At 41.2% G+C, this 15,838-nt stretch overlaps 3 protein-coding genes across 5 annotated transcripts; 2 read left to right on the forward strand and 1 right to left on the reverse strand.

Annotated features, from left to right (window-relative positions):
• The first annotated feature begins 109 nt into the window (after positions 1–109).
• On the forward strand, positions 110–1,422 carry LOC109988132 (small lysine-rich protein 1). 2 transcript variants are annotated; one of them, XM_065951044.1, is made up of 3 exons: positions 110–247; positions 404–452; positions 558–1,422. In XM_065951044.1, exons 2-3 carry the CDS (start codon positions 450–452, stop codon positions 804–806), a joined length of 252 nt encoding a protein of 83 aa, XP_065807116.1. In that variant the 5' UTR covers positions 110–247; positions 404–449; the 3' UTR covers positions 807–1,422. The 2 variants fall into 2 exon arrangements, with proteins under 2 accessions (XP_065807116.1, XP_065807114.1); XM_065951042.1 differs by having other exon boundaries at positions 133–452.
• On the reverse strand, positions 1,024–3,378 carry stmp1 (short transmembrane mitochondrial protein 1). Its single transcript, XM_020639520.3, has 3 exons — positions 3,231–3,378; positions 2,904–2,957; positions 1,024–1,591 (listed from the first exon to the last, which is right to left on the reverse strand). The coding sequence occupies exons 1-3, from the start codon at positions 3,243–3,245 to the stop codon at positions 1,520–1,522; spliced, it is 141 nt and encodes a 46-aa protein (XP_020495176.1). The 5' UTR covers positions 3,246–3,378; the 3' UTR covers positions 1,024–1,519.
• A 124-nt stretch (positions 3,379–3,502) lies between these two features.
• On the forward strand, positions 3,503–15,838 carry LOC109988125 (dynamin-1-like protein). Of its 2 annotated transcripts, XM_020639509.3 has the most exons (19): positions 3,503–3,731; positions 4,178–4,319; positions 4,809–4,855; positions 4,958–5,029; positions 6,069–6,155; positions 6,493–6,655; positions 6,783–6,903; positions 7,289–7,420; positions 8,295–8,501; positions 8,717–8,837; positions 9,042–9,197; positions 9,286–9,375; positions 9,506–9,598; positions 9,903–9,956; positions 10,282–10,362; positions 12,723–12,854; positions 12,969–13,078; positions 14,701–14,860; positions 14,959–15,838. In XM_020639509.3, exons 1-19 carry the CDS (start codon positions 3,630–3,632, stop codon positions 15,013–15,015), a joined length of 2,127 nt encoding a protein of 708 aa, XP_020495165.2. In that variant the 5' UTR covers positions 3,503–3,629; the 3' UTR covers positions 15,016–15,838. The 2 variants fall into 2 exon arrangements, with proteins under 2 accessions (XP_020495165.2, XP_065807113.1); XM_065951041.1 differs by lacking the exon at positions 10,282–10,362 and having other exon boundaries at positions 3,505–3,731.

Below are 15,838 nucleotides of genomic sequence, written 5' to 3' on the forward strand. Positions count from 1 at the left end.
CTTTTGTTAGTTATATCAGTCATTTCACTAATTCTTGTTCATTTTTATGTTAAAAGTTCAGCTGTGTGTTGTGTTCGAGTGTCTTGGAAGCAACAAAAGAATTTACAGGCTTGTGGCTGAGGTCAGCCCCTTCATTCATGAGCGACTCTGTTCTGTGTCTAAGACAACAGGATGTAAACAAACGTGGTATCACTGTCCCAGTTGAACCATTCAGTTGCCACAAACAACAGTGCCAAGACCAGATCTGGTAAGAATCACAAATCTTTTAATATTTAACGGTTTCAAGTACCGAAGCAGTTTCTAGAAATCTGTTTTCAAACTAGTAACGCCTTTAGATCATGTAATGTAGGAGAGCAGATCTACTGTTGAATGTTTCATTCTGTGAATTTATCCGACTCTACAGAGGGACAAGTAATCTGTTGTATTGGAAGCGACCAACACTTTTCGCTATGGTATAGTTCAAGTAAATTAATAACGTACTTTCAGAACTATTTCATTTATTTCACGAGGGGGAAAGAAACCTATAGAGTACAACGGTTTTTTTGTTTTGTTCAAAGCCTCCCAAATCCAGGAAATCAAGGTCCCACAGTTCAAGACCAGCCAGGAAGACGGGGAATCCCAAAAAGAGGTCCCCCAGTGCCAAATCAACAAAGACAGAAGTGGACATCCTCAGCCCAGCAGCCATGGAGAATGTCTACTACATTTCCCACAATGCAGTCGACTGTTTGGAGTTTAGAGGCTTTGGATGGCCACATTCAAATACCAAGAAGAAAAAGAAGGGTACAAAGCCTAAGAAGAAAAAATAGATGTTTTTTTTTTTTTGGCCAAAATACATTTTCTCCTTTAGATGTATAGTAGAGCTAGTTAATGGCGCCATCTGGTGGACAGATCTAACAACACAAGTGTTGACAGCTGTAATCAGTGCTATGCAGAAGTATTGTTTTGTCTCACACCACCTTTGCAAAAATGTGCCAGTAAAAGTTACCTTAATTCACGAGACAAAGACTTTAATTTATTACCAACTACCAACTTTATTATAAGCTGCAAAAATCAGAGTTGTATTCATACTGGTCATAAAAAGTTTGGCAGTTGTTTCTGATAAATTGAAAGCCTTTAAAGGAAAATCCCTAAACTTTGTGCAAGCTGTATGTTTTATCCATATCACCTTTGGAGAACCTTAATAAACATGTGGAAACTAAAACACTGCAGTGCATTCCAGAAAAGGCCAGCAAACGGTGCCATGGTGTTGGACTTAAAGTGATCCCACGAGTTATTTGTAAAATTCTTTAAATCCAGTCTTTGCACACTTTATCTTATAAAAATAGGCTACAATGGAACGTGCCTTGAACCCAAAAGCAAGAACAAATGCAGTTCCAGGCACTGTTAATATTCTTATACATTTTTACATTATCAATTTTTTTTTAATCAAATATGTACTCATTTAACAATGTACCCTGTAAAATAAATAGCTTCTCTGCAGAGTGCATCTGTTCTAGCTTGTAACATGGTCCAGCCTTTGTCACTCCGGGGGCTTCTTCTTGGCCTCCACATCTTTCTTGAAGGCATCAATTTTCTTGGCTATGTTGGGAACCTAAATGGAGAAAAGCAGTACAATCAAATCAATACAATCAGACACAAATACACAGTTAACTGTTTCTAAGGTCGACCTTCCAAAACGTGGTGCACACCAAAACTGTAATCCTGCTTTAATTATAATTATGATCCGGCAGTAGATCAGTCTGTAGGGAGTTGGGTTGGGAACCCGAGGGTCGCCGGTTCAAGTCCCGGTGTGGACCAAATATGGAAGTTGGTCTGGTAGCTGGAGAGGTGCCTGAGCAAGGCACAAAACCCTCCACCCACCATCAGCTCAGGAGCGGCCCGCTGTGGGCCATTAGTGCATGTCCATAGGATCCTGTTTGTGCCATATTTCAGCCTGTGTGTGTTGCATGACCTACAGAGTGTAAAAACAGAATTTCCCCCTGTGGGGATCTTAATTCCAACATGAATAGATGTTTATTGCCATTTGCACAGGTACAGGACAGTACAGGTACATTGGAATTCTTGTGCGTTTCTCCCTGAGTCAGCTTCTACAAAAAAAGTTTCAATTATATATAAAATAGAATAACATTATAAGAAAAAAATTGAAGAAAAGTACAAAAAAAAGTAATAAAGAAGTTGTAGTAACAGCTAAGTGATTTAAATAAACTGTACAGAAGTTATAGACTATGAATCTGAAGGTTATAATGCTGAGTTACAGTGAAAACTGTTTATTACCTTCATCATAAAAAGTGTAAAATGTCCTTCACCACCTGTTAAAGAGTAACTAAACCCTAAAACCACTTTTTTCAACTATAAACCTCTGTATTTTAGTATTAAGTAGTGTTATGGATTAATCCAAGTCCCAATCTCCAACTTTGAGTACAAAGTATTGAAATTTGAAATATTGTGTTAGAAATGTGCAGAGTGTCTGTGTGGCGTACAGTATGACGTAAGAGTACAGTATGACGTAGGAGTGCATCCCCACGTCACCAAACCTATAAAAGCCTCGTCACCCGACTCGGCGAACTGTGGGGAGTCAAGTGTGTGTGTGTATTTGTGTGTGTGTGGGGCAAACATTGTATCATGTTGCGGCTGATAACGGTGCGAAGCAGTGAGTGGGCGTGTCTTACCCCACGCCCCGCCCCCCTCCTTCTCCAAGTTGATACATTGACGTTTTAAATACACTTTTTGAACTTCCAGGGTAGAGCAGTACAACTGAAAATATGGGGTTAAGTTACCCTTTAAGTCTGCTTTGCTTTGTGGCACAAGGTGTGGTAAAGATCAGTATGTATGGCAGGTAGCTCCCTGGGTTAAATGCAAATCCTTCATCTTTAAGTATTCATGTCAAACTTTATAACACTTACGTCATAGTTTTGAGCCAGGTACATCCCCACAACGTTTCCTAAGGTGAAGCCAGCCTGCAGGAGAAACAACAAGTTAACCAAGGGCAAAATATCTGACAGACGAAGTTTCATTTCAACTTCACTATCATTGAATTTCATTGTAATGAGTTAACCCTTTAACAGTTAGCTGTACGGTGTATAACAACGAACTTGTCGACTTTGTTCAGTACAGACTTTTGACATCTACTTATCGTGATGCTAACATGTTAGCTACATCAGCCATGTTCCGCATCCTTCAGTTTCCTTATAAAATGTCATGTCATGAATGATAACGTCGGGTAAACTCACCAGGAACTGAAGCATTGTGAAATGAAGAAGGACTGGCTACGGCAGACAAACTCTCTGACTTCAAATCCAGCAGTAGAAGTTGAAGGCTAGAGTGAGCGAACACGCCAGTCTTCTCGGCTACCGAAGCTAGCCTGTGGTCAACATTAGGTGTACGCATGCGCGAGAAAAAAAAAAGAAAAAGAACTGTCGCGTTGTAATCAGAGAACGTGAGGTGTAGTCTTTTCCCTCGTCCTGCGCAGCGCTGAGTAATTGTATGAAAACTACAGCTCCCAACACCCCGAGAAGACTGTCGTCCCTCAAGTGGGTGTTGTTGCAATGGTGGTGTCGGTGGGACATTGAATGACTTTGGCTCCATCACGAAATTATCAGTTTTATTAATATTATCCTCACACCGGGAGCATGGAGGCACTTATCCCAGTCATAAACAAGCTGCAAGATGTTTTCAACACAGTGGGTGCGGATATCATACAGCTGCCGCAGATAGCAGTGGTGGGGACCCAGGTAAAAATGCACTGACTGTTCTGAATGCAATTTTTTTGATATAGCAGTAGTCATGCTAGATGGTTAACCTTGCTTTCCCTCGATGCACGCGTAAATAATGGTATAATAAATATGTAATGTGGAAATATTTAGAGCAATAATAAATATTGTTAATAAATGGGGCTACATTGAAGACTCCTCTGTGGATCCAGCCAGCTATGCAGCACTGCATGTTAAACTGAACTGCTGCAAAATCCAATATGCCAAGTCTGCATTGGCACTGGCAGATGAAGCTATTTTTATCATGTTCAATAGAGGGGCTATTTTAAGAGCCACACTAACCTCTGTTACCTCCCACTAGGTCAAAGCATGAGGAAAAGACGTGCAATGTTTGATCTGGTAAATGTAGTCCCTGGTTTGTCCCTTATTTTTGCTCATGCCTCTATCTGCTTTTTTCGTGGCTCCAGAGCAGTGGTAAGAGTTCAGTGCTTGAAGCCCTTGTTGGCAGGGACCTGCTCCCCCGTGGGACTGGTATCGTGACCAGGCGACCTCTCATCCTCCAACTGGTCCATGTAGATCCTGGAGATGCGAGGAAGAATGACGAAAGTGGTAAGTACCAAAATCCCTCTCATCTCGGAAGTGTTTTACCACTAATTAGTTCACTGCAGTTTTGTTCTTGCTGTGTTGGGATTCTTGCAAATAAATTCAGATTCACATTCTGTAGGGTGAGAAACATTTAGGGAACAGGCCCGGCGTGAAAAGTCTTGCGATTTGCATCACAGACAGTTTTAAAGTTCTGTCTCTGTCACTGTCGTTCTCATCACTTGCAGATGCTGGGTGAGTGAAAGGTGCTCCACAAAGGTGCCTTGTACATGTGTCTACCTGATTTAGCGTTGTAGTTCTTTTCCCTCCTTCTTACAGCCACACCTGTAATTCCAGCTGATTTATTCCCTAGACCAGTGACTCTTGTCAGGTGTCCTGATGTTAGCTGTGCTTGCTTAGCCTCCTGCACAAAGTAGTTGTACTTCAACTGGAAGCAGTCAACATATTTTTTGAAAAAGCTATCTCCAACCTATTCTGTTGTATTATGTTTCACAGGCAGAGAAGGTGAAGAGTGGGGCAAGTTTCTGCACACAAAAAATCAGGTATGAGTTTATTTTTTATAGAAAGAAATGAAAGACCTTTCACCCTTGCATATTATATCTCTTATATCTCTCTCTATATATGTTTGTTTTGTTTTTTTGCAGATCTACACAGATTTTGATGAAATCAGGCAGGAAATTGAAAACGAAACGGAGCGAATATCTGGAAATAATAAGGTGAGAAGGGGGCGCAGGAGTCACTTTTGAATGTTTCTCTTACTCAAAGATAGCAGATTTACTGCAGTGAGGAGGAATAAGTCAACTATCAGATACTTCCAACAATCTGAAAGGGAAGCATTAGAAGATATACGTGCTCCCATGAAGCTGAATACATTTTGGGTTATAGACATATACATAACCACAGTTCTCAGAGCAGCATGAGAGTGTGTGTGTCACACAGCTAGAAAGGTCTCTTTTTGACTTTAGAAGAAGTGAAAGTAAGAATCAGGAAACATTTAATTAGGCTCTCTTTCCCCATCATACCTAGACAACCTTTTCTCCCTACTAGAATTAGACTGAACTTATTGCTCTCAGCTAACCTATTGCTTGGACCGAGCTTAACTGTGCAGACTTGGTGTGGTTATATTGCACTGCTGAAGCAAAGGTTTAGTCATCAAACACAAGTCGGAACTTCAAAGTCTCGCGCATTACACTTTGCTGTTAGTCAAACTGAGTGGCAATGATTTCTGCCAGTAAGCTTGCATTCGCCACATGCCTGACAGACTGGTTTAACCCCCACTGAGTAAGCTACCTTGGCTACACCAAGCTATAGCCGTTACCTCCCCCAGGGTTGTGCCACTTATAATATAGCGTTAAGTTAACTTTTTTATCTTGTTCAAACACTGAAGATGGCACTTTTGGCTACCTTGAAACAGAGTAGTACCTCCATAAATTGTTTAAAATCTACAATATGGTACTTTTTTTTTTGCAGATTATTTTTAGGATTTTCAAAGCAGTTTTAAATTTAGTTCGACCACCATCTGGGTGTGTTAAACAACCGTGGAGTATTTATTTTTTAAGATGCTCAGCTGTGCGAACACAAACTACCCCACCAGCAGACACCCAGCAGAGTCTAAAACGGCGCCATGTCCCCTCATAAAAATCATGATAATCAGATTTAACAGCTATAAAACGTTGGTAGTGCTGTGCCAATCAGCATTTGCACATACCGTACTTATAACGAGTCCACATCTATTCTTTCCTCGTCTCTCTGCAGGGGATCAGCGATGACCCAATTCATCTGAAGATATTTTCCCCTCACGTTGTCAACCTCACGCTGGTGGATCTGCCAGGAATCACGAAGGTAACGCATGTTATTTCTCGCTCTTAAAGACAAGGCTTTGATCATCTCGGACTCCTGGGGAAGTTTTTATACAGCGCCTAAAAAACAAGATTTACCAATTCCCTCCTCTCCGGTTCAATGCTTTGTGTATGAGATGTATGTGGATTGTAACCCATTATTGATGCTTCTAAACCTGCTGTCAAAGCCTGAGAGTGTGGAGGCTTTGATTCAGACCTCATTAGTTCCTTCCCTCTGGTGGAACATGTGTTAATCGGAGAAATCCCCCCGGTGTAGTCGCTCACGAATCCGGTTGAGATGTGAAGTGTCTTTTCCTTTAATTGGTATTGTTCCCTCTCAGGTGCCTGTGGGTGATCAGCCTAAGGACATCGAGGTTCAGATAAAAGATCTGATCCTGAAGCACATCTCCAACCCCAACTGCATCATCCTGGCTGTTACCGCCGCGAACACAGACATGGCCACCTCGGAGGCCCTGAAGGTGGCCCGGGAGGTCGACCCTGACGGTAAGGGGGAAAAGAAGAGGAGGAAGGGTTTATGTGTGTTGTAAGAGAAAACCCATTATTTGTTACCATAAATTGGAACAAAAACAGTGCATAGTAAAAAAAAAAAACTACATTTCTGAATCATTAGGCAGGAGGACGCTCGCTGTGGTGACCAAACTAGACCTGATGGACGCCGGTACCGATGCGATGGATGTTCTGATGGGCAGAGTGATTCCTGTCAAACTGGGTCTCATTGGAGTAGTCAACAGGTGTGGAAAAAGTCTCTATATTTACTGCGGTGAATATGAAATGAAGAAGTCCTAACAGGGATGAGAGTGTTTTAAAAGATACGAGAGGCTCAACAGAGATCAAGAAAACATAGATGAGTGTGCTATCATACATTTTTAATGCTGTTATATCAATATCTACTGATTCATAATTGCCAGATCAATTATAATACACTTTCATGAACATCCATTCCCATTACCCTCCATATATAAACTCCTCATGGTGTAGAGTGCATTAGGAAACAAGTGTAAGCCTTGATTCATGTCATCACCATTATCTATAAATCATCTTCTATTTCTCCTCTTGTTTTTTTTTGTATCTCCCTGGACTAATTGTTGTTGTTTTTAATGGTGTTGAAACTTTTAGGAGCCAGCTGGACATCAACAATAAGAAGACAGTGGCTGATGCAATCCGTGATGAGCACGCTTTCCTTCAGAAGAAATATCCCTCTCTTGCAACAAGGAATGGAACCAAATACCTGGCCAGAACACTTAACAGGTAAACACGAGAATGAGATCTGGCGCCCCCCTGTGGACTTGTGGTACCTCTTCTCTCTTTGTCTTGTACAGGATGTACTTGCAAGTTGTGTTTTCAGACACAAATCTAGTCCCTGCTGCCTTTAGATTGTCAGGAGTATTTCACATATTGAATATGACAAAGGCTGTTTCTTCAGCTAGCTGTTCATGGTCTCACTGTATATCTTCCCTCTTTGGCAGATGTTAAAGGTATTACAGGTAAAAAAGAAATATACTTAGAAAAAGTCTAGCTTGTATCTGATATTCTCTTTACTTTCACATTTCATATAAAGACAACAGAATGACTTTGACCCATTTCATAACCAGCTGAAAACTCTAAAAATGTAGCTCTTGAGCTCCATGGAATATTGTTTTAAGAGCACTTAGACCAGTTTGGATCATATGATTCCACACTTCAAAAAAACATTTTAGAAGACACAGAAACAGGAAGCTCAGTCAAAGAATGCAGCAGCACTTTTATTTTGTGTATGTCAGACAAAAAAATGCACAAAGTAAAGAGAAATGAAAGGACTCAATTTTAGGATGCTTTCATTGTGACTCATTTACCTTCACTGTGAAACTGTAAAATTGTTTCTGTCTGAAAATACATGAATAATATTTTATTTTTGTACAGTACAGGGAGTGTTAAAAGAATAAAATTTGACACAGATATGTCGGTGCCGATGTAAAGAGCTGGCACTGAACATTGTTGGATGTCAGAATCTCTCACCTTGTATTTTGGAGCAGCTGTTTAGAGAAGATGCTTTTGTTTTTAATTTAGACAATAGAAGTTTATCCCGTCCAATCCCAGCTCAGAGAATCATCACCCATTGTGACCTTTCTCTCCTTAATGTCAGGTTACTGATGCATCATATCCGAGACTGTCTCCCTGAGCTGAAGGCACGGATCAACGTCCTGGCAGCTCAGTACCAGTCCCTGCTCAGCAGCTACGGTGAACCCGTAGAAGACCAAAGTGCCACCTTGCTCCAGCTCATTACAAAGTTCGCCACAGAATACTGCAACACCATCGAGGGCACGGCCAAATACATCGAGACGGCAGAGCTGTGAGTACCTCCGTGCTTCTCCTGGGCTCAGCCACATGGTGATGCTGTTGTTCCAGCGCAGGGAAAATGAGCAAAACAACTGCATTGGTTTCATCATTTAATATAATACAACTTGTAAGTTGAGGCACGCACAGACGCTGTGAAGGAAGAGCTGACAGGAGAGCGGGCCACAGAGTTCACATCACTGCTAATATCCTCCCGCTGCTATTTTTCAGGTGCGGTGGAGCCAGAATTTGTTACATATTCCATGAGACTTTTGGCAGAACGTTGGAGTCTGTGGATCCTCTGGGAGGACTCAGCACCATTGACATCCTAACAGCCATAAGGAACGCAACAGTGAGTGTGTTATCCCACACTCGTTAAGGAGTTTCTCTGTCATCGTTAGCTCTGTTAGCTATCGTATAAAAAAACAGACCATTGACTTTTCCTTTCATTCACAGTTTATTCTGTCTCTTTCGTTGTTTGCTCACTTAAAACAAGCTGCTCATATAAAAAGAAAAGGAAGCTAAACTGCGTCACTCTCTACTTCTCTGTCATCAGGGCCCACGTCCGTCCCTGTTTGTGCCCGAGATTTCCTTCGAGCTGCTGGTGAAGAAGCAGGTGAAACGCCTGGAGGAGCCCAGCCTGCGCTGCGTGGAGCTGGTCCACGAGGAGATGCAGAGGATCATCCAGCACTGCAGCAACTACAGCACACAGGTGATCTGCTCTGCACAAAGCAGGGAGCACATCACTTTATATCTCTCTCATACATAAACACTCATATGCAGAAACGGTGTGTTTGCAGGAGCTGCAGCGATTCCCAAAGCTGCATGAAGCCATTGTGGAGGTGGTCACCTCCCTCCTGAGGAAGAGACTGCCCATCACCAATGAGATGGTACGGTCACAGTCATCTGTTTTAACAGTTATGCTGCAGTAATTATCCTTCAGGTTTCATGGTTTAAATGAGGATCCGCACCAGCATATTCTATTTAAAAGTGAAGTTTCTTTCTGTCTTCTTCTATAAGGTGCATAACTTGGTTGCAATAGAGCTGGCTTACATCAACACCAAACATCCGGACTTTGCTGATGCCTGTGGGGTCATGAATAACAACATAGAGGTTTGTACTCGTGACAAAATAACCTCAAACATGGCATGGCATATATAAGACACAATGAAAAAGTATCAATACCCTTCAGTCAGAATGTGAGAAAGTAGATCAAGTAGATAACTGTAAGATTCTAATTAGAAAATCACTGCTCTGTTTGAAGTTTTAGACTCTGGGATTTTTATGTATTCACATAATTAACAGGTTTTTTTTAGGAGTGTGATAGCCTTGATTACATCAATTCTGATAAATATTTTTCATGTGTAAAATTGCCAAGACCTGTTTTTGATGCCAACATTTTGTCATGACACTACAGGAGCAGAGGAGGAACAGGATGAGGGAGCTGCCCGCTGCAGTGCCCAGGGATAAGGTAAAGAAACAACCTTTAAAAATAATATATATGGTATATATACTACATAAAACTACAAAAGCTCATTTGTTCTGATATTTGGTTATGGTCTGCAGTATCTGGGCATAAAGGGGAAGCATGCAGCGTTAATCACTCGTAGCACTTCAGGATGAGGATCTGTGAACATAATGCTTCGGATAGTTTCCATCCAGGAATTCTACTTCTCTCCTCCCCTTAAATGACTTTCCACTGCCAAACTCCTTTCCTCCGTCTTTCCACAATTCTCTCTCTCTCTCCCTCTCTCTCTCTCGCTCTCTCTCCATTTCTGCTCTCATTTTCCTGCTAGTCGGTTGGCAAAGGCTCGGCTGGCCCGACTGTGGTTTCTGGCGAGCTCCATGCGTCTGGAGTAGACATGGACGGTGCCAAGGTGGGCACGCACGCAGCTCGCTTGCTCTGCGCGGGGCTGCCTGTGAGGGCTGTTGGTGGGGGCCGGCAGGGATGGATGGATGAATGGATTGTTGAATGGCATGGGCTGCTGGCATGCACTCTGATCTTTGTCTGCTGGTGCCAGGCTCTTGTTTCGCACCCCCAACAGCCTGTGTGGACTTGCACTAACAACTTTGGGTTCTGCAGAGTCTGTTTTCCTAAAGCTGGTCCTCCTGTCTCACTAAAATATGCCTCTCCCTCTCTTTCCTTTTCCAACCTCCTAACACTTTGGTTGTCTTTTATTTTCCGCTAAGTTTATGAGCATTATTTTTGGGGGGCATTTTAATATTGTAGAGGGCAGGCTATATGGATAAAGGTTTCAGTAGAAGAATAATGTGTGGTTATCATGCCATGTTAAAATATCCAGTTGTTTCAAAAATTAAAATATTAAAAAAGAAAAAGTGATTTCTACCATACTATCACACAATACTTGAAAAAAAAATAGCAAGAAGGAGTTTGTTAACCAAGAAAAACTTTTAGTTCCAAAAGGGACTTGTAAATAATAATAATAATAATAATTGTGCTTTAGATCTCACAGTTCAGATCGGATCAAGGACTTTTATCACAGATCAAATAATTTTTCAGATCGGCCCCAAAAAAATAACTTTTAATTACACATCGACTAAAAATGTGAGTATAGAAAGCTGTAATATAAAACGCTGCATAACAAAACAGTATAACTTATTATTTGTTAGCCCCCAACAAAGTACATCATCATTACAAAATAGAAACTTTCTGTGACTAGTTTGCTGCTCTCAGCAAAATCACATTTTTTTCTCATATGAGCTTTGACGAAGTCAAACACGTTCATTCAGCCGGTGTGTGTATGTCTGGCTGCTCCTGCAACGCATGTAGGCTGAGTCACTCAAAAGTATATGGGAGCGTGACTTTGGTGCATAATGATATTTCTAGCTGCATCAGCTGAACTGGGAAATACCTTGGAAATATTATAAACCAAGATAGTGCACCTGGTTAACACTATATCTCCATTTTACAGTCTTCATTGTTAGCATGTTCTGTGCTCAAAGCACAGTTGTGAACTACAGCAGTAATACAGAGCTAACCAGCATAACTGTAGAGAATAATTCTTGTTTTTGGTGCCACTGTGTCAATCGTGTTGTTTCTTCAGCTGGCGCATTCATAGTTGAGTTCACTTCCTTAAGTGAAGGCGTCCCAACATCATCTCCAAATCAACAACATTTTACTGTCAGTGACTGTTTAATGCTCATTTTGGATGCCTGCTTCAAGGTCCTGTTCTGTATTTTGTGAACTTGCTTGTATGTCTTGTGGTTTGCCCTACTGCGATGAACATTATCACACATCATACCTTTTCCCTGTGAACAGACATATGACTTTTCCTTTCATTCACAGTCTATTCTGTCTATTCAGTCCATTCTACCTATGTTAAAAAAGTACATACATAACTATTTTGAACAAAAAAAGACATGCATACCTATCTTGCAAGAAATAATAAAAAAACAACATGCAAACATATGCCTAGAAAAATTGCTATACATAACTGTCAAAGAAATTAAAAAAAACACGTACATACCTGTCAAACAAAATGCCATACATACCTATGTCGAATTGAAAAAAACGCCATACATATGTCGAAAAGAACGCAATACATTTCCATGTCAAAATGAAAAAAAGGCTTACATACCTATCTCGAAAAAAAAACGCCATACATACCTATGTCGAATTGAAAAAAACGCATACATACCTATGTCGAAAAAAAATGCCATACAGAGCTATGTCAAAAAAAACGCCATACATACCTATGTCGAAAAAAGATGCCATACATACCTATGTCGAAAAAAGATGCCATACATACCTATGTCGAATTGAAAAAAACGCATACATACCTATGTCGAAAAAAAATGCCATACAGAGCTATGTCAAAAAAAAACGCCATACATACCTATGTCGAAAAAAAATGCCATACAGAGCTATGTCAAAAAAAACAAAACGCATGCATACCTATGTCGAATTGAAAAAAACGCATACATACCTATGTAAAAAAAAAACGCCATACATACCCAGGTCGAATAAAAACGGCATACAATACCCAGGTCGAATTGAAAAAAACGCCATACATACCTATGTCGGAAAAAAAACGCCATACATACCCAGGTCGAATAAAAACGCCATAAATACCCAGGTCAAAATAAAAATAAAAACCCATACATACCTGTCGAAAAAATGAAAAAAAAAACGACAATTGAAGAGTGCAGTTCTGATAAATTGGTAGCGTGCGTGTTGTCATTAAAATGTATCTGTCTTCATATTTCTGCTCCTCAGGCCCCAGCAGCAGGGCCCCAGGGTGAGCAGGACAGCACAGGAAACTGGAGGGGGATGCTGAAGAAAGGGGAGGATGCCCCCGGCTCGGGACCAGGAAGCCCTCTCAAGGGGGTTGTCAACCTGCTTGATGTGGTAATTAAACATTATAAGATCAGCATGACCCATTATAAAAATTTTTTTAAAAAAAGAAGCTGTATTTTTCACTGAACAGTTGATTCTTACATTGTCTCTTATTCCCCCCTCTAGCCTGTGCCGGTTGCCAGGAAACTGTCATCACGTGAACAGCGGGACTGTGAGGTCATTGAACGCCTCATCAAGTCCTACTTCCTCATCGTTCGCAAGAATATCCAGGACAGGTAGACCAGCTAGCTTGTCTTTAAATTTGTACTTAAGCATCACATAAAAAAACCCAAAACCAATAGCGAACTGATTCCAGAAACTAAAATTTCATGTGCGGGGCTCTGGATAGACTAGCAGCTGAACTTCCTACAGAGACAATGTACAGAGGCTATAGTCCTCGATGCAGCGTCTGTGTGTGTTTTTTATTTTTAAATAACTACCACCCTGGTCTTCTGCTGTAAATACTTAACAGTGTAACAAATGTGTATTGATCCACAGGTCAATACAGTCCCTAACAAATAGTAGTATTTTTTCCAGTTTTAGTTGTGTTTACTAAAACTACAGTGCCCAGCTGTTATAGGAAATGACAGAGCCTGTAAAAAAAGACCAAATGAGATGAGATGAGATGAGATGAGATTCAACTTTATTGTATAGAGTAACGAAATGAGGTTTGGCATCTCACCAGAAGTGGAAATTAGCAGAAAGTGCAAGAGTCTGTGCTATGTACAGTAATTCTGTGCTATGTACAGTAATTGCAAAATTTACAGATGTAGACAAAAAAAGTGAATTATGAGGTATATCTGGATGGCTGGATTAATGGGATGCAATAAATAAATAATAAATGCTATAAATAAGTAATGTTACAAAATAAGTGTGTTCTTAGGATTATAATATACAGATTGAGGTGCAGTGAGCATGCTATACTAATAATATACAGATTAAGATGCAGTGAACATGCTATACTAGTTTACAGATAATATAAAGAATATGGACATAATATGAACATACTATAATACAATAAGAGAGATGGATGAGAGATGTGTGTGTGTGACCAGGAGGAGTGGTGGGGGAATGATGGGTGTGAGGTGATATGTAGGGGAAAGGGGGGTCAGCAGGGGGCGGAGAGAGAGAGGGAGAGAGAGAGAGAGACAGAGTTCAGAGTTCGGGGGGTAGAGTTCAGTAGAGAGACAGCTCTGGGGAAAAAGCTGTTCCTCAGTCTGCTGGTTCTGGTCCGGAGGCTTCTGAAGCGCCTACTGGAGGGCAGGAGGGTAAACAGTCTGTGGGCAGGGTGGGAGGAGTCTTTAAGGATGCCGTGAGCTCGCCACAGACAGCGTTTTCTTTGGACATCCTCAATGGCAGGAAGTGGACACCTTGTGATGCGCTGGGCGGTTTTTACCACCCGCTGTAGCGCCTTACGGTCTGTGACAGAGCAGTTTCCGTACCAGACTGAGACACTGCTGGTCAGGATGCTCTCGATCACACAGCGGTAGAAGTTCATCAGTACAGCTGAAGACAGGTGGTGTCTGGGAACAGTTTGTAAAGACTCACATCAGTAAAAACCAATGGTTTAAGGCTATAAATATTCCATACAATTACTGTCCAACTGTTAACAACAATGCCTGAAAAGCAAGAATCTAGAGTGCTGCCTGCTGGGATTCAATCAGCTGTTAGATATAATTTTGTGTGGCTACTGTTTTAACTCATACTTCAGCAGCTGAATTCCTCGACTCTCACAGCCAACTGGGGGGTTATATTCGTGCCTTTCCATCTGGGGGGGGTTGATACAATCACCAGACCGTCCTGCCTCCTTGTTCTCAACCATCTGTCCGCTCTGTTTCCTCTCTCTCTCTTCCTGCAGTGTGCCGAAGGCAGTGATGCACTTCCTGGTCAACCACGTGAAGGACAGCCTCCAGAGCGAGCTCGTTGGTCAGCTGTATAAATCTGGCCTCCTCAACGAGCTGCTGACTGAATCAGAGGACATGGCCCAGCGGCGCAAGGAGTCGGCTGACATGCTCCAGGTAACACACTCACACCTTGTTGCATCCCTGATGAATTCATGTTCATTTCTTTTTGTTTATATATTTTTTTTTTTTTCTGTGTTTACCTTTTGCCGCAGGCGTTGCAAAGAGCCAGCCAGGTGATTGCTGAGATAAGAGAAACACATCTGTGGTGAAAAATCAACAAGGAGAGCTGAACCTGATCTGTTATCACCTCATCATGCCGAGAAGTATGATGCTCACACCCACACCCACACCCATAGTGTTGGAACAAGTTTTAGAAATGCAAACCATGAAAAGGCACTGATCAGATCCCTGCTAAAATGAAAAGTAGGTATTTTATATGCACTGGAGCCAGCTGAACACATGTACGTTGTTTAAGTTTGTTTATTTATTTACAATGCTTGTTAAGTCAATGAAACTGCACTGCCTCTGTTAGACAATGTTCAAGATGAGGAGTTAGAAACTGTAGTTGCCTCCTATGTCTCCTGGAGGAAACCAGAGTGCAGCCAAAGGCAAAGGTACTTTTGGTTTTTGACAGACTGTGGTTAACCAGAATGGAAATGGACTTTTGTGTGAAGTGAAAATGAAAGATTTGATGCTGTTTGGGCAGCTCCACAAAGCATTCTTCAGAATGTAATGGCTCTAGGTTAAAGAAAATCAGAAAAATATGATGCAACCTTCTCATTTAGGGTAGCTGTGATGTGTGGGAAACATGGGACCTCAGAAGTCGTAGCAGGGCGTGTAATAGTCCTGTGTACATACTCCATCTTTAATTTTTGCACTGTTGTCACCACACTGTACTGTATAGAAAGTCCATCATCCGTACACTGAAATACAAAAGAATCTTTATTTATTAATGTAATTTAAGTGTGTGGATAATGTAACAAGCACTCATTTCATTTTGTTTACATATCTCTACCTATATGTGAAATTGATTAGTGCAATGTGGTTCTCTGTGGATGGTTCCCAAACGAATAAAAAGTTATTTTAATGCAA

The sequence above is a fragment of the Labrus bergylta genome, chromosome 23, assembly GCF_963930695.1.
Source record: "Labrus bergylta chromosome 23, fLabBer1.1, whole genome shotgun sequence".
Lineage (NCBI taxonomy): Eukaryota > Metazoa > Chordata > Actinopteri > Labriformes > Labridae > Labrus > Labrus bergylta.